We start from the raw sequence: 17,150 nt of genomic DNA on the forward strand, positions 1-17,150 counted from the left end.
ATTTGAAGGCGGTTGTGGTGGTAAAGTGCGTGTGTGTGGTGTGTCTGTCAAGCGTCCCAAAGCACAAAAAAGAGCCCCCTTTCCTTCACAACGCTCTGAAAAAAAAAAAAAAAATAATTTAAACGCAATGGAAAAGCCATAGAAAAAAAAAACAGTTAAAAAAAAAAAAAAAAAGAACAGATCTCGCGTTTTGAGGCCAAACGCGAAATCCACAAGAGAAAAGACCATCCGCTGAAGACGGAGAATGGCAAGGCGCAAGGGTCAAAGATCGACGAAGGCGCAGCGCGGAGAACGACACAGCAAAAAGCCAGGGAGAAGAACAGTCAAGGGGAAAGCAAAAAAAAAAAAAAAAAAAGGGGGCCCGGAGGAGGGGGATTGGAGCGACCAATGGTAACCGACTGGGGTCCTCCCCGCGTCTCGCTCTCCCCGGCATCTCATGAGAGGGAGAGAGACGTGCCAGCAAGCACAAGGAAAGAGGAGGACCGGGTGAGGCGAGGCGGGGAGGGGAAGGGGGGGGGGAAGGGAAAAGGCAGCGTTACAGAACAACAACAACAACAAAAAAAAAAAAAAAAAAAAAAAAGGAAAAAAAAAATACCCACAAAATGAACGACTGAGAAATGGCTTGGATTTTGACTCAACAAGAAAGATCTAAAATAAAAATACAACTTTCATATTACAAATACAAAAAATAATAAACAGAAAAAAGGTCATGATGCGTTGTTTTGTTTTGTTTTTGGCTACACCCAAGCTTGCCAGCCGTGGTACATGAACGCAAGGTTGTCCGGACTGATGGCTTGTTGGATGAGAAGACTGACTTGGCCTTGAACACTCAGCGGAACACCATCCTCGTAGCCCTGCAGCTTTTGCTTGCATCGGATGAGGACACGCTCGGCTTGCTGGTTGCGCTCGACGAGATCAACCTCCTTGGCGGAATCGATCATTGCGCCGTCCTTGTCGCTGTTGCTGCCGCTGGACACCAACTCTCTGGGTTCTGGCTGCTGCGGCTGTTGCATCTGGGCCGCCTTCTCCGCACTGATCGTCCAGTTGAACAACGGATCGTACAGCAGCACCTCGAGAATGGTGAGGAGCTGTGTTTCACGCGCACGCATGACAGTCATGGTCTCCTCTGAGCAGCGGCGGAAGGTACCTTCAATGCCAGACACACCCATTCCATCCACCATGTCGCGGGTCAAGCGGAAGGGCACGCGCTCTGGAGTTCTCAGGATTTTCCCCTGATCGAACGCAACCCCAAAGTCAATGTGAACGACCTCGGCCGACTTTTGGTCCACAAGGAGGTTGACAACGTGGCGGTCCCCGAGGCCGACAATATAGCCAATCATGCAGGAAACGGCGACGCTTCGCGTGTAACTCAGCCGACGAGCATACCAGGAGGCTGGATCGGCAAAATGCTCAAAGAAAAAGTGACGAAACACGGGCTTGAAGCGGTTCAGAATGTCCAAGAAGCACTTGAGACGCTTTTGCTCTGCTCTGGCAATCAGGGCATCGAGGTGCTTCTCTTGGCCTGGTGCTGCTTTGCGCCTGTCGTCGCGAAGTTTGAGGGCAGCTTCTGCGGCGCTTTTGATTATTTCGGAGCAGGCTTGCTTTGACAGGTCGCTCGGACGGAAGCGTTCGTGGGCCGAGGGACGACCCGTGCTGGACCCGACCAGATAATCTCCAAATGCGCGAGTGTGCTCGACAAACTCAAGAACACCGCTCTGCTGCGAAAGCGGAACGATTCGGTACGTGCGCATGCGCAGACGCCGCGCTCGCGTCTTTGGGTCATTGGCAAGCAGCCGGTTGACGAGAACAAACACTTGCTGCATCACAGCGTCTTGACGGAGATCGTCATTGCCTTTGGCGATTTGCTTGTACCATCGCCCATCGGTGCCGCGGCATGTCAAGATTCTCGGTTTGCTCAGCCCACCTGCGATTGTCACAGTGGTCCCAAACTCGCTCACAAAGACGACCCGCGTCAAGTGTTGCATGCGGTCTTGTCGCACGCCTGCACTGCCATCATTTGTTGAACGGCGGCGACCGGGATTACGGTCACTTCCGTCGCTACCATCCTCCTCCTCCTCCTCAGCCTGGTCATAGTTGCCATCTTGATGGACAGGAAGCGTAGCGGTGAGCAGGGGTAGCTGATCCTGGGCAGACAGTTTGAGGAAAGGCGCGGGAATCTCGTGCGTCTTGTTTGGATCCAGACCGTGCGGTTGGTTGATCAGCCGTCGATACAAGTTGCACATTCGCTGGACACGAGCAACAACGTCTGCGGTCGCTTTGGTGTCGATACTGCTCGAGCGCCGCCCAACAGCACTCGGTTGGTGGTGGTGGTGGTGGTGGTCGGCATCCCCAACAGCCTCGAGCGGGGAGAATCGTCGCATCGCCTCGGCGTTTCGATTTCCTCCCGCTTCAAGCGCCTTGGTCACCCGAGAAATCATAATGATGGCAGCTTTCGTTTTCGCCTCATCGGTGGAAATCAAGTGCTTGTGCGAGGCGTTGTCGTACGGGTCGCTCAGCGCCAAAACAATCGGCACGGTGTGGTAGGGATGGTCGATCGCGCAACGATAGATGATGCTCTTTAGCACACCCTGGAAGGCGGGCATGCGGCGCGCGGACGAGCTGATGCTGCCGTGTGCAAGACCTTCAGTTGCGGATGCCGGCAGCGGGGACGATTCTCGTGCGCTGCCGTTCTCTCCAACGTCTTGCGGTGCTTGTACCCATTCGTTGTCATGGCCGCTCATTCGAGCGGCAAACTGATGCAACAGCGGCAGGAACTTGTAGGAAGGAATGTGCGACGCATACTCGTGGACGAGCGCATTCACCGAGCCTTCCGTGCTGTTCTCAAACCAGAGAGCGCAGACGCGGAAGACGAGCAAATCGCTTGCATCATCCTCGCCTGCACAGAGACAGTCGAGATAGCTTTGCAACGCCTTGCGCAAAAACTCGAACGGAGCCTGCCGTCTGGACCGCAGCTCTTCGTCATCTTGCCGGATTTGCTCTTCAATGCGGTACAGGTGCGATCGATTGGGACCACTAGCACTTTGTTGAAACTGACGCAACTCTTCCCGCGATTTGACGAGCAAGCGCTCGCGCGTCTCGTGCCAGTCGGAACGCAAATCGCTGAGCGCCTTTTGGTACTGCGCGTCCGCAAACTCTCCCAGCAAAACCAACGCCTTCTTGGCTACGGGCCAAAACGCCTTCGCAACATGCTTGACGGTCGGGAGGCAAACCGGAGTTGCCTCCTGCTGGTGCATGAGTGCTGACGCGCCGCCCGAGAGGGGAGACACGGGCCGGGATGACAGACTGGCTTGACTCTGGGACAGTTGGGACAAGGACTGGTGCTGGGAAGGAGCGCGAAGTGACACTCCGTCCGGGTCGAGGCAAATTCGGCGGCCAAGCTCAAAATAGTCCTCCAGAATGACTCTTGGGCTCTGTGCGCGCGCCTCAGCCAGCCACTCGCCCGCTTGCAGTCGAGCGCGAGCCAACGCCACGAGCAACTCGGAGCGCGACGCACTTGGTGGTGCTTCGAGACTGGAGCCATCGTTCGGGATGGTTGCTGGAGCGAGCAGAGTCAACGACTCGATACGTCGCGTCAGCGTCTCAATGCTGCGCTGAAGAAGACGGAACGAGTGAGTTTGCTGGCCGCGTGCCCATGCGAGTTTGGCGCTCTCCATTTGTCCTTCGAACGAAACAAGCTCGGCGAATGCTCCGGCACTTGCTTTGGCCGCTGTCAATTCAATGCGTCGAAGGGCATGCGCTGCAACGTGCAACCGCGACACCTTTCGGGCCCACTTTGCGACAAAAAGCAAATGTTGGCCCATATCATTCATGAGCAACGAGGCCGCAGAGGCGACTGCAGGCGAACGGGGCGACACGTCGTTCTGCGCAAGGTCCGCCAAGCCTTGAAGAAGCGAAATGCGCACAGCAAGCAATGGCTCAACGGCATCAAACGATGCGCTGGAAAGCACGCCGTGTTGGAACGTGGCCAACCGGTTGCGCCACGCGCCAATCATCGATTGAGCGTGCGCGAAGCAGTTGGTCCTGGACGATGCTTGCAAGTGTTGTCGTAGCTGGACCGCCTCCCGAATCTCGACGGCAGCCTGCAACCTTGCAAGCAGCGCTTGGCTGTGAGGGACTTCTTCTTCGTGCATTGTCGCACAAAGGGCTGAAAGACCGCCTTCCATGACAGCAACCGCAAGGTCGCCGTTGCAGCGGTCGATGCTGAGGTGGACTCCGTGTTTTGGAAGGGTGACCACAACCTGCACAGCAGCGTACAAGGCAGATTGGTAGGCCGCGACATGAAGCTTGTCGCCACTGCCATGGCTTTGGCTTGCGGCAGCTGCAACAGCGGCCGAGCTCTTGGCATCCAGCGAAACGTCCCACTGGCAATTGCGCCACGCGGCTGCGAGCTGGTGCTGCAATAAACTAGAGCTAGAGGCAGATGCCGCGGCGCTCGCATGCTCTGATGAGTGTGCAGCGGCAGTGCCCTCCAAGCCCCGCAAAAAGGTCTCCAAAAGCGGACGCATTCCGTGGTGGCGCAGCGCATTCAGCATGCCTGTTTGCGCCGGGTTGTGGGAATCTTGCATCTGCTCCCCAGCGGCTCTGTGCTGCAGAGCATCGAACAATGTGGGAAGGGACAACACCGAAGAGGAGGGAGGCAGCGATGAAATCCCGCCAGCAGCAACAGCAACAGCAGCAGCAGCAGCAGCAGCAGAAAGCGAGGGCAGAATGGCAGGTGTTGTTGGATGGCGTGGAGGCGCCGTCCCGACGGAAGCCAGCTGCAAATCGTACAGCTCCAGGGCGCGGCCCCAATCCCCCTCGGTTTCTGCCATGCATTCTTGTGAGCTCAAGTCCCACGCATCGGTCAGCGAACTCATGTTGTCTGGATCGGCGATTCGGGCTGCCGCAGTCAGCAGCAGGGACCGGTAGTCCCGCTCTTGGTCGCTAGCAGCCAGCGAAGGGGTCACACTGGAGGGCGCAGGCGAGGCGACGCCTGGGGCTGGCACCTCAGACCCAGTTGCTGTTCGTTTCGTGCTTCGCCGTGGAGTTGTTCCGGAGGCGCCTTGCACTTGTCCAGCAGCGTCCGTCAGCAAGGCAATCGCGGACACTTCGGTTGCCGCATTGGACGCATCCTGCCACAGCTCCAACAGCATGAGCGATGTGAGATGAGCGCCGCACTGTTGAGCCGCTCGAGCAATCTGCAGCCAGTCCAACCGAGGCGCAAACTCGCCACCACGGTAGATGGACAGCCGGGGCGATGTCGATGCCGGGCCTTTCAGCTTGAAAGACTCAAGCGCATACAGTCGAAGGACGACTGAAAGCATCGTTCGAACAGCGGGTGCTGGCTGCGAGCTGCAGTGGGCAAAAAAGTGGTTGATGCCAGCCGCGACAATTTTGGCGCGCGCCTGCGTCGTGGTGCTTCGCCCGTCAGAGGCAATGGTGTCCACAACCAGCTCTGGCAGCACGACTTGAGCAAACTGTGGCTGATCGCCGCAAATATCGCAGAATTGTTGCAATTCCGAGGATGCCGCTCCGCTGTTGGCGAGATGGCTGGCAAGCACGCACACCCAGCCCGCAAAGCTCTGTGTCGGCGTGGCGTTCTGAACGAGCCAAAAATTGGGCGCAGCGAGAGGTGACATGTCGAGCTCTCGCCGCGAAGCCGGAAGAGCAGTCTCTTGGTCGCGGACGAGCAGCTCGAGGTAGTACACAACCGCCCTTGTCAGCACTGGCTGGGCTTCCAAGGACTTGCAAGCGACGCTCCATAGATTACCCCCGACCTCTGTCAGGAAAATGCGCTGCAGCGTGTGCACGATGATGCGGTAGGATGCGGCAGAGCCGTGTCCAAGCAAGCTCGCAGTCACATACAAGCGAAACAGCGTGTTCTCCTCGGCCTTCTCCTCGCAAGCACAGATTGCAGGCGCAATGGATTTTAGCCACTGGGTCGATGGAATGACTGAAGCGATGCATGAGCCATCCCACGCTTCAAACGAACGAAACACTTCCGCCATGTCATACTGCTCGCCTCTGGGCAGCCCTTCCTGGGCAGCGCTCGGCCTGGCGTGCGCAGCGTGAAAGTTCAGCACTTTCATGGGTGGCATGCGCAAATCTAGCAAGACGGTCGTCGGGAGATGCGCGGGCAACAGCGTGTCAGAGTCGAGATTCATGGCACCCAGCTCGCCGAGGCAGCGAACAGCCCATTGTCGCGTGAGGGCAATTGAGCTCGAAAGGGCAGCTCCCCAGTTGGCCCGGGGCGCGGTAGCATCCGCCACCACCGCCGCCATCGGATCCTCGTCGTGGGTGAGCAAGCGCAGCTGCTGAGCGAGAACGGGCACGATAAACCCAAACTGCTCGGGATGCGCCATCAGCACTGCAAGCTCGCTTTTGGAGGTTGACAGCGCTTCGTGCAGGCCCTGGACAGCAACCACTCGCACAATGTACGAGGGCACAAGACTCCATGTCATCATGCTTCGCGCCAGGAGCAGAAACCGACGTATGACAAACATGAGCGAGCCAAGCTGCTGCGGACGCACTTGAATGGCAAGACTATTCACAGCTCGGCATAGCTGCTTTGCAGCACGGTGCAATTTCGAAGGGTAGATTGACAAAGAAGACGAAGGAGAAGGAGAAGGAGAAGGAGCACCGGAGGGCTCCACCTTCGGCAGCAAGCCAATCTCCGCTAGCGGAAGGAGCATGTTCCCCGCTACTGCAAGCCTCGAGAGATTCGGGGCTTTGCACGTTGGGACGATCAGCTTGGATGCAATATCAGCACACAGCTGCGCGGCAAGGATTTGCTGATGAGCGATCAGCTCACGACCAAGGTGGTTTTGCGTGATGGTTGGGGCAAGCCACCGCTCGAGGGGCTGAGCGATGGTGGCTGGCTCAAAGACGTAATGCACGCGCTGCCCATCCTTTCCGATGCTCGACTGCGCCGCGTGGCAGACGATAAACATGAGAAACGACACAATCGGCTGCAGATGGAACTTGGCAGAGTCCGGAAGAAACCTCAAGTCGGGGTTGAGGTCGGTTGCCGACGGTGTGTTTAGAATCCCCTCGCAAACAAACGACAGGACTTGCGCAACGGCCAAGTGAAGCGCAGGGAAGCGCAGCAGACGCGCGAGGGCGCACAGCACATGGAGGGAAAACCCAACACTGTGCGGCGTTTGCGAGCAGCTATACGCGAGAAACAACACGTAAACTTGCATACGCCGCCGCAGTTCCTGCTCACACCCTTCTGCCTGCTCGAGGGCAACGCAGAGGTGTGTGTGAATGACTTGTAGCCGTTTAAAGTTTTCGTCTGGAGGCAGTGCGTCCACACGAGTCCACTTTTCGAGAGCTCGCTCAAGCTGGGTCGTGGAGATGGTTGAGCTGCTGCCGTGCGTGTCGCTGGACTGGTTGGCAAAGCCATGGTCGATAGAGAGACAGCCCAGCGCGAGGTTTGGAATGTGAAGCTGCAAATGCATCAACGTCAACTCTCCTTGCGGCGCGCCACTATTGACTGCCGAAAACAGATGGCTGGCTTCAAGGGCGATCTGGCCGTGCAGAGTAAACTGCTGCATCGGGGGCGGGTTGGGTGCAACGAGCAGGAAGAGCTCGGCCATCGTCTCCTCGCGATGTTGTCGCTCCAGGTCTTGCAACGAGTGGCGCTCACTGTACTGTGCAAGTAGCTTTCTCACCATGACACTTTCTTGTGCCAAGTGGCGGGCCATCAGTTTTGGGTAAAACCGCTCCAGACAAGCCGACAGGCTTTCGCGCACCGCCGCGTCCAGAGTAGAATCGTCGGACTCGGAGGGCAGGATGTGCGCATGACATGCGGTCAGACACTCGGACAACACCTCGTATCCATCGGGATCATCAACGCACGCCAGGCACATGTCAAGAAGCCAGTCATCGTGAAAGGCTTTGACAGACTGCACCAACGCAGGATAGGGGAAGTGCACAAGTGATTTCCCGACGTCGACACACCATGCGAGCAAGAGCTCTGTTTTCCAGGCCGGCCGGCATCGAAGGGTAGTGGTGCTTTCCAGAGCGAGGTTGACGAGAGCACATGCGTCAGCGAAGGAAGAGTTGCCCACCGCTGCAGCCGTGTCAGAGCAAACAACTTGCGACACGTCGGAAACGTGCCAATCGCTCGGCTGAAGAATAGAAAGAACCAACGCAGCGCCAAAGGTTCGCATTCCCAGCGAATACTGCACGACCTGAGTGAATGCGTTCAGCACGAGCATCAGCCGTGCGGGATGCTCGTGGTCACAGCATCGCATAGTAGACCGTCCGAGTTTGACTCCGAGGCTGGAGTGCGGCGAGGACTGGGAGTGTCCACGCGGGAAGAGCCAAGCGAGGAACGCGGCAACGATCGCGCGCTCACGAATGTCGATCTCGACCGGTGACATATCTGGCGCGCTGGATGACGCAAAGAACGCAACCACATGTGGCGCTGTTGTTAGGGAAACTCGGGCGGTTGGGGAGAACAGAAAGGCCAGCAGAGCCAAGTCCAGCGTCGAGACCTGAGCTCGAGTACACGTCAGCGCGTCGTGCGCAACATGGAGAGCCACAACCTCTGCAGCCAACTCAAGCAATGCCGGGACGGGACAATCGGCGAGCGCAGATTTAGCCAAGTGTTGTCGGCGCGGTGCAGGCGGAGGCTGGCGCGCAGATGGCGGCTGGCGCAATGGTGATGTGGACGTGTCCATGTCGGTCAACTCAGAGTCGTCATCGTCCGTCGTTGTGTCTGCATCGGCAATAACAGCGGTCGAACGCCCGATACTGGGACTCGAGCCCAAGAACTGGCGGCGTCGAGGAGGAGGAGGAGGAGGAGGAGAAGGTCGTGCGGCATTGCCAACACCGTCAAATAAGTCCATTGGCTCCGCAGCACAGGCCAAGGACGGCAGGGTCCGAGTGTAGTTCACCACATCAAGCTGGTGAGTGGGGCACAGGGCCACCAGGATTTCGCGCACAGCGACAGCATGGGAAGAGCCAACCTTCCACTTCAACGTCCAAGCCACGCTGATGGTCAGCCGCAGTTCGCCGAGTAGGCCGAGCAGCGCAGCATGAATCGCGGGTAGCGCCGCCAACTGGCAGGAAGAAAGATACTGGCGACAGACATCCAAGGCACAATCCATGGCGGTGGAGAGTACGTCGGTCAGAGGCGAGTCGTGTTCGGCCGGCCGACTGTGCTCGGCAGTCAGAACGAGCGCGTGCTGCACTGTCTGCAGTAAGCCAATAGCCTGCGCAATGCGAACCCCAGGCGCCACCCATGACGGTGCAGAAGAAAGAGACGCAAAGGCACGCGAGTGTCCTTGAAGGAGCTCGCAGCCTCGGGTCACAGCCAGCGCGCTTGGAACAGGGACTCTAGACCTCGTCTCCATGAGGACAGCATTGTCACTGGGAAGTGAGGGCGCCTCTGCAGCAAGTGCAAAGCTCAAGCGGCTCCAGTGCAAGAGTACACGCGATCCCAAGAGGTGCAGCCAATCGCGATCTCCAGGTCCGATCGCACGAATGTCCAGGTCTGCGTCCACAGGGTTGGTTCCGGCATGTTCCTCCACTGTGCTCGTCCCAAAGGCACCAAAATCGTCGTCGTCATCCAGATCAATCACCACGGAAGAGGAGTCGGCGGAAGTTCGTTGCTGGAAGGAGCTCGAAAGGAAGCGAGATTTCGGGACGACCTTGGGCTTTTTATCGTCGTAGCTGCCACTGCTGCCTGGGGCGCTGCTCGGCAGCGACAATCCCCGGGCTGATTGAGCACCAGACGACTCGTGCGAACGATAGACACTCACTCCCGTTAAGGTTGGCAGGGCGACAGCGACTGCGCTGCCGAAACTGGATGCGTTCACCAACAATGCAACAAATCGACACCACGCATGCTCTGCGCGTGAGAAACCACTACTGCTATCGGGAGCATCGCTGAACTGACGATGAGAGGACAATGCCAGAGAGTGCAGCGAGTATGGCGGCGCCAGCACCTTTTCCATGAGCTCTAGCAGCTGGATCCGATCCTCGAGGGTTGGCGTTGGACCAGAAAGCGTCGTTGTTACACGCTCAGACCAACGCGAAAAGAACTTGTCGATGGCAGACACCGCTGTTTCAAGCCCCACACCAACTCCGGCAGAAGGGGCTTGGTGTGCCGACTGAAACAAGGAAAAGACGGACTTGCTGATCACGCTGGTCCAATAACAGAGCGGTGCCAGCGTTTCTGCGACAGCCGGCGAGGCTTTCTTTGTGGAGGACAATGGAGCGGTCGAACCAGCAGCAGTGAAAATGGCGGGGTTCGACTGCTTGTCTATGGAGTCGAGCTGCTCAAGCGAGAGAATGGCCTTCACGATCGCTCCTATTGCAACAGGGGATGCGGAGTGCCCAGAGATGGACTGTCGAACACCTCCCTCGCATACCGTCGGTGCATGTCGGGCGGATGCACCGCGAAACGCAACATCCACCCATTGCCGCTTCAAGCGACACACGACGTCGTCCAGCAGCTGAACGTCGGACAGATAGTGATATTGCAGGCCAACAAGCCATGACTGGACGTCTTGGGCGTTTTCGGGGCGAAGGGATGTACGACCAAAGCAGGCCAACGCGGCAGCGTGCAAGTCGGCGAGCGTTCGCAGGTCTGGCGAAATCGTCGGAATTTGGCGCGCGAAATATTTGGCGGCAGACGACGAATTGGGGAAATTCGGGCCCTGCAGCATGCCTGAGAGCGTTGCAGGATTGAACGGGGTGGAGGGAACAAGCCAGCGCAAGAACAATAGCGCAGCATCAGCCTGGAACGCCACGTCAGATCCCATAGAGTGCTCGGGATGCCGCTCGTTCTCGCACTCTCGAATCAAGTGTCCACAGGCGGCCTGCACGGCCGAAGGATGGAAGGCGTTTCGCAACGCGATATCCGACTCAACAGACAAGTAGGTCAATAAAAATACAAGAGCTGCGTGGAAGATGGATCTGTTTTCAGGTCACATATTCCCTTCAAGTTAGCCAATTTCACGACGAAAATCCCGAGCGAGGACTCGCTTCTTTTCATCATGTGTTGCTTTGAAACTCACAGAGACGCGGAGCTGGGGCAAGAGGTGGCGAGAATGTTGGCGACGGCCGATGGCGATGGAAACAGCTCGGCAACATCGACGGATTTCGTTGCGAGGAGGAGCGAGAGCAATCGAAAGCAGACCTCGGGCTGCTGAGCGACCGCCAGACGCCGGACAAGATGCAACGACAATCGACGCAGCTGGTCCGTCGTCGAGGCCAATTGCATTACCAGGCGGCAGTCGTGCGAGGCGACTTGGAGGGCAAAGCAGGAGGCGAAAGCTCTCAACGCTCCGTCCAGCACATCACGTGCGTTGGGCGCTTGCATGCGCGTTTTGCACACGAGCGAGGAGACTGTCTCAACGACCTCTGGCAGCTGTAAGGTCTTGTACTCGCTGCCCACGACAGAGCAACGTTGGATGGCCAGAGCGAGCACGCGAAGCCACACGGGCGACCGCTTGTTTTCAGACAAGAGAGCGACTTGTTCCAGCACGTAGATCAGAGCGTTGGACGCCGACGCATTGGCAAGAATACGCGGCTCTACCAAAAAACCCCAGGTTGTTACAAAAGAGTCAGCACTTTTGTCGCATTCGCTTGGAAGAAAACGGTTGAATTCTTTTTTCAGTTCTTACTTTTCGGATCGCGTGCCTCTGCTGCAGGAGGAGGAGGAGGAGCAGCGTGCAGGTGCGATGCAAGCTGCAAGTGGAGTACATCTGCAGCCCAGTCAGCAAACACCACCATCGTATCAAGAGTGGTGCGACTTTGAAATGCATCCGGGACCTCGAGGTCACGGCATATAGACTCCCAAAACAACGCGGACAAGGTGCTAGCGGGATAGCTTGGGCGACCCTTCTTGCTAGCACTCTCGGACTTTGAAAAGGCTGGTCGTGTTAACAGCAGCAATTGTGTGTGAAGGTGAAGAAAGCGGATTGAGGGTCGCAGCGCACTCACGTCGCGTCGCCATCGATTCGGTTCGCATAGCACGGGAGACAGCAGGTTGCCCAGCTCTCGGGCATCGTCGAGCGCTCCGTTAGCAACGAACTGCTCCATGACGATGCCAGAGAGTTGCACGGAGGACGCCGAGAAGGTGAACTTGTCGTCTCGGTCATCCGTAAAGTGACTGAAAAAATTCAGCACCTTGCGTCGTTCTTCGGCCGACTGCATCCACTGTGCATGAGAGAGGAGGCCGCAGAGCACTGCGGCACACTGGCTCCGATCAAAGTCGACGCGCATGTTGGATTTGGAGACGGCACGCGCCCAGTGTATCGAATAGCGTCCCCAGAAAGCTATGGAGCAACATCAAGCCAGAGCATCATCAAGGCAGGCGTAAGTGAGGAGCGAGCCAAGGATGGTGGTCAGTGGAGTGATCTCAAGGAACAACCCCTCGTTACCGTGGAACTGCTTTTGTGTGAGCACGCAGGCGTATGACGGCACAGATACAATCGACTCGAGGAGTTTGCCATATTCCACAAAGATGGCATCGCTGACTTGCGAGTCGGCGACAACACGCTCGAGGTGCTCGAACAGTTTTGGCACGACGATGCTCAGATTTTCTGCAAAACAAAAGGGAAGCGCGCGTGTTCAACCACGTCTGTCAGTCAGTCTGCACCGTCCCCCCCCCCAAGGTTCACCATCGCATAGCAAGTTTCACACGCGCAACTTCGCACTTTTCTCGGCACTCTTGATAGTCTCATTCATGGCCTGGAAGTCAAAACAGTGACCAAGTTTTCCGCATGAGCCTTCCCATCCATCCAACCCACACATTTGGTTTGTTCAAAAAGTACGCACCGTTACGATGCTCAGCCGGGCTTGTTCTGACCGGTCCATGGATGACGCAACCTCAACCAGTTGCCGCAAAATGAGGGAAAACGTCCATGGCGCTTGACGCTGCAATGCTGAGCTCTGCACCAGCTTCAATTCGATGGCTGCATTTGATTGCAGCAGCTTTTTCACGGCAGAGTTGAACTGGAGTTCGCTGCATAGTTTGATCACCTGTCGAAGGAGCAAGAGCCAAAAAGGTGAGTTTCAAAGCAAAGTCACTGAGAAACGGACTGAGAAAAAAAAAAAAAAAGCCGCCAAATCCTGTCGCGAAAGCCGCCAAAAAAGCCGCCGCGACCAGGTGGCTGCGCATCGATGCCAACGCCATTTTTAACAGCGGTGAAGCAATGGCAAGAGTGATGCCACGTCCGCCAACGCACGCCGCCGGACGCCGCGGCAGTCTGTGCCATGCTGGTGCGCGGGGAGAAGAGGAGGGCAAAAAGTGAAACGCGGCGCCAGAACGCGATCAACTTTGGAGCCAGCCAGCCAGCGCGGCTCGCGGGCCCAGGCGGCCAAACACACCAATCACCTGCACCTCGTGCATCAGACGCTCGGATCAAGCGATCTCTTGGCGTGGGGGTTCGCCAGTCGAGTCTGGTTGCTGGGAACGCGTGCTCAGACGAACGAGCGTTGCAATCCTCTGCAAGCAGTGGTCCACCGGCCCCCCTCTTCCCAAATCAGAAGCAACGTGGAGCCTAAAGCATCTAGTCTTGACTACCTGCTTGCTCGTCGTGGCGGAGGCGAGTTGGTTCAGCGTGTCTTTGACATGGCGAAGCGGATCGCTCATCATTTTGCGCGCCAATCTCAACACCAACAACACACAGGTCGACAAAAAGGAATTGGAGTGAACTCTGCCATACAAAAGGACGATGCGTTCAAAAGAAACATCGGGTTCATTCACATCAATATATCTACATGGGCAGATCGGAAGGGCGCAGCAAAGTCGAACGGCGAGTGGAGTTGCGCTGAAAGCGAGAGAGCGAGAACAACACGCACACAAAGTCAAAACAAGCAAGAGAAAAGCGGAAAGCCACACCTCCCATGTCCCATAACAGACACACAACGTTCAAAGACAAGCACCGAAAAACAACAAAACAACCAACCAACCAAGCAAACAAAGACAACCAGGCGGCACTGGGAAAAGCGAAGACCAGCCTCAGCTTTCAAACAGCCAGTGCAAGCATGCAACAACCAAGCACGCGACACACTTCCAAGGAGCACATCATGACAGAATAGCCATGGCACTCTTGGGCTCGTACAACTCGCAGCTCTTTGCGCGTTTTCGCAAAGGCAGGTTTTTTGCTTCTCGTTCCTTCGCCATGGACATTGCCTGATCGTGAACAACCGAATCCGTGGGGAGAATCGGGGGGGGGGGGAGGTGGGGTCAGTGCCGAATCTTTCGCCACATAACAAAGACAACCGCAACTAGCAAACAACACAAACTCGGCGTCATTGTCTCACCTCCATCTTCTCGGCTTGTTCCTGAGTGAGAGGCTTCAAAGTAAAAGTCCTATTGGTGTCCTCGGCAAGACTTCGCAAATCCAAGTAGTACTTTGTGTAGACGCTGGCTGGGACGCTGACATTGAACATGATTTGCGTGATATAGTACTTTTCTAGCTTGTTGCTGCATGAGGGGGTAGAGCATTGTTCCAAGAAGGAGGTCAGCGATGTGCGGGATGCTGAAAATCAGGACACACAAAAAGCTCATGGAAAGCGGCGCCAAACCAACCAACCAATCAAACAAAACGAAAAAACAAGCGACTTACAAATCTTCAACGGTGACATCTGGGAAAATGGTGCAAAAGTCGACATTCCAGACGGCTTGGTCGTCCCACACCTTGCACGCCAGCAACACAGCGCCCAGAGTGATTCGCTTCCAGTTGGTGGCGTGAATGGTCAGATTTGCGCTCATGATGAGTCGCTCGACATAGACCAGTGTAATGATGGCACACTCGGCCGTCAACTGTTCATTTTCGACAAGCAGCGCAGTTGAGTGTCATGATTACGCGAGAAAGAACACCGAAAAAACAAACAAACATCCCACTTACTGCTGCAGAGACAAACAGTGTCTTGATAAATTGGTAGATTTTCTCTTCACTGGCCATCAGCTTATCGTAATGATCAAAGTTTGTTCCCTTCTATCAAATGGGAGAGCGAGGTAGGGTAGTGTCGGGTAGGGTAAGGGGTTTGACAGGAGCGTGAGAAACTGAGCAAAACGAAAAAGGCAGACAAGCAATCGCCAAATCACGTACCGCAAGGGGGTGCTTCTTTTCATCAAAGATATCCACAAAGTGCGGGGTTTCGACCTTGTGCCCAGCTTCCATGCAGTAATAAATGGCCAAGGCAACACTAAAGAGGGTTGTTCCGCAAAAAAAAAAAAAAGTCAGCATTGCGCCGCCGTCACCTGCTTGTTGGACCCCCCCCCACCCACACACACCCCGCATCCAACACGCATGTGCACGCGCTTGATCGTCCTTACCATTTGAATGTCTCGTCCAAGTCAGGCTGAGAAACGGTGGCATCCACAAAGAAGGTCGAGGTCGAGTTGAACTTGGTTTTCGTGTCTGTGATGACGACCGAGTTTGCCTTCTTCTTTCGCTTTGAATTGCTGTATGACAGCGGGCTCGGGTCTGCCGCCGACTGGTTGACGGCTGCCAAGAACAGCGACTCGCGGCGATTTGAGTTGTCCGCTGTGTTTTGCAGAAAAGCAAAAATTTACAAGAGGATCAGTTTCAACGCGGAAAAAAAACCCAAAAGTTTGGTTCCAAGCAAAACCCCTAAAGTGTCCCGCTGCGTGGAGTGGTGATGATGATGATGGTAAGAATGAGTGGCGCTTGGTCGTTGAGTGAGAGATGGATGAGTCACCTTCCTAACAACACATTCTAATCCAGATTCGCCGCCAAAAGCACTCAGATGACCGACCCTTCTTCAACCTCCCGGTTCCCCACGCACCGACGCAAGGTGAGGAGCGAGCCTCAGAGTGGCTTGAATGCCGCTGGTCACATCGTGGGACGAGTCTGCAAACACAAACCCCAAAGCGTCGCGGTGATTCATAGCACGAAGAGGTGAAAAAAAGCCGTTGTCTTGGAGAAAAAGAAAAAAGAAAAAAAAAAAAAAACGAACTGAGCAAGATCTCGTTCACGATTGTCACACCACTTGCGGTTCAACGTGGTTGAGTGCAAAAGATGACAATGATGACAGTGACTGGAGAATGGATGTCGGATAGGATGCAAGCGACCACATGAGGATTCTGTGGAATGGGAGCAGAGCGCAACAACCGCAAGCGGGAAATCCAAAAAAAAAAAAAAAAAAAAAGTTGCCGACGAAGAAGGGACTCAAACACTCGACGATCGACATCGGCATTGAGCGGCAGAGGACAGCAAGTAGAATGAAGGAGATAAAGGAGAGATAGAGAGAGCAGGAAACAAAAGAGAGGAGAGGAAACCAAGGTGAAAGAGCGAGTGGTCGTGCTGAAAGGAAAGAACAGAAAGACAAGAAACAAAGTCTCGCTCTGCGCCTCAAAGTCATCGGCAAACCAGCCCAACCCCCCCAAACCACAGAGCGAGCACATGGCTTCTGGAACAAGCAGTGGAATACACACTCAAACAACAACAACGGTGGAGAGTTGGAGCAGTGGGGGGGGGGGAAAAAAAGGCAGAAGAACAAGCAAGTGGAATGGAAAGTTTTCAATTCAACATACGCTCTCGCTCGCTGATGTGCTGGACAAGGTCATCGACGCTCGGAGCGGCGGTGTCAGTCTGGGAGGACTGAGATGGATCTTGCCCGCTTCCTGCGGCGGAGGCAGGGGCGTCCTGCCGCGATTTCGTGAGCTTGGCGCCAGACAGACTTGGCATGCGACTCAGGAGCTTGCTGCCTGCTCTCCGCCGCTCAGTCCCCGTGCCGTCTCTTGGCGATTCCACGTCCACCTGGAGCATCTCTGGCCGTTGCGATGCCGGCGACGTCGATGCTGCCGCTGTGGATGCGACTTCGGTCGCTTTGTGCTGTTGATGAATGCTGCGCGCTGCGTAGGGGTCGTTGCTGCTACTGCTGCCCCCGTCCATTGGCTTGGCCAGACACGAGCCCATTCTTTTCTTCTAGTTCTACTCGATTCTTCTCAATGCAATGTTCGAGGTTTGACGTGGCTGGCTTGGCTGAGTGTGCTTCTCTGGTAAGTTGTGTTTTTGAGCGAGTTTTGAGGTTTTTTTTTTTCTTGTGGAAGAAGCAGGAAATAAAAAAATAAAAATAAAAATAAAACAAAAAGCAGGAATGATTGTTGCAAGATCGTTTTGGTGGAAGTCTCAGAGTCAAATTGGGGGAAAATGGGT

At 55.7% G+C, this 17,150-nt stretch overlaps 2 protein-coding genes across 2 annotated transcripts; both read right to left on the reverse strand.

The window, feature by feature from the left end:
- Positions 1-737: 737 nt before the first annotated feature.
- Positions 738-12,705, reverse strand: CAOG_08500 (hypothetical protein; the record flags this gene model as incomplete). The annotated part of the gene is made up of 7 exons (XM_011271780.1): positions 738-10,286; positions 10,383-10,929; positions 11,031-11,547; positions 11,640-11,888; positions 11,955-12,293; positions 12,399-12,560; positions 12,675-12,705. The coding sequence occupies 7 exons, from the start codon at positions 12,703-12,705 to the stop codon at positions 738-740; spliced, it is 11,394 nt and encodes a 3,797-aa protein (XP_011270082.1).
- A 964-nt stretch (positions 12,706-13,669) lies between these two features.
- On the reverse strand, positions 13,670-17,080 carry CAOG_01396 (cyclin-box carrying protein isoform). Its single transcript, XM_004349866.2, has 7 exons — positions 16,526-17,080; positions 15,305-15,515; positions 15,078-15,174; positions 14,874-14,963; positions 14,592-14,788; positions 14,287-14,449; positions 13,670-14,155 (listed from the first exon to the last, which is right to left on the reverse strand). Exons 1-7 carry the CDS (start codon positions 16,908-16,910, stop codon positions 14,048-14,050), a joined length of 1,251 nt encoding a protein of 416 aa, XP_004349916.2. The 5' UTR covers positions 16,911-17,080; the 3' UTR covers positions 13,670-14,047.
- Between the last annotated feature and the right edge of the window lie 70 nt (positions 17,081-17,150).

The sequence above is a fragment of the Capsaspora owczarzaki genome (genome assembly GCF_000151315.2).
Source record: "Capsaspora owczarzaki ATCC 30864 unplaced genomic scaffold supercont2.2, whole genome shotgun sequence".
In the NCBI taxonomy this organism is placed as follows: domain Eukaryota; class Filasterea; order Ministeriida; family Capsasporidae; genus Capsaspora; species Capsaspora owczarzaki.

Coding starts and splice junctions, on each gene's coding strand:
- CAOG_01396 (XM_004349866.2), bottom strand. CDS start 16,910: ATGGGCTCGTGTCTGGCCAAGCCAATGGACGGGGGCAGCAGTAGCAGC. Junction 14,964..15,077: donor AAAAGAAGCACCCCCTTGCG/GTACGTGATTTG, acceptor CCCATTTGATAG/AAGGGAACAAACTTTGATCA. Junction 14,789..14,873: donor CACTGTTTGTCTCTGCAGCA/GTAAGTGGGATG, acceptor GAAAATGAACAG/TTGACGGCCGAGTGTGCCAT.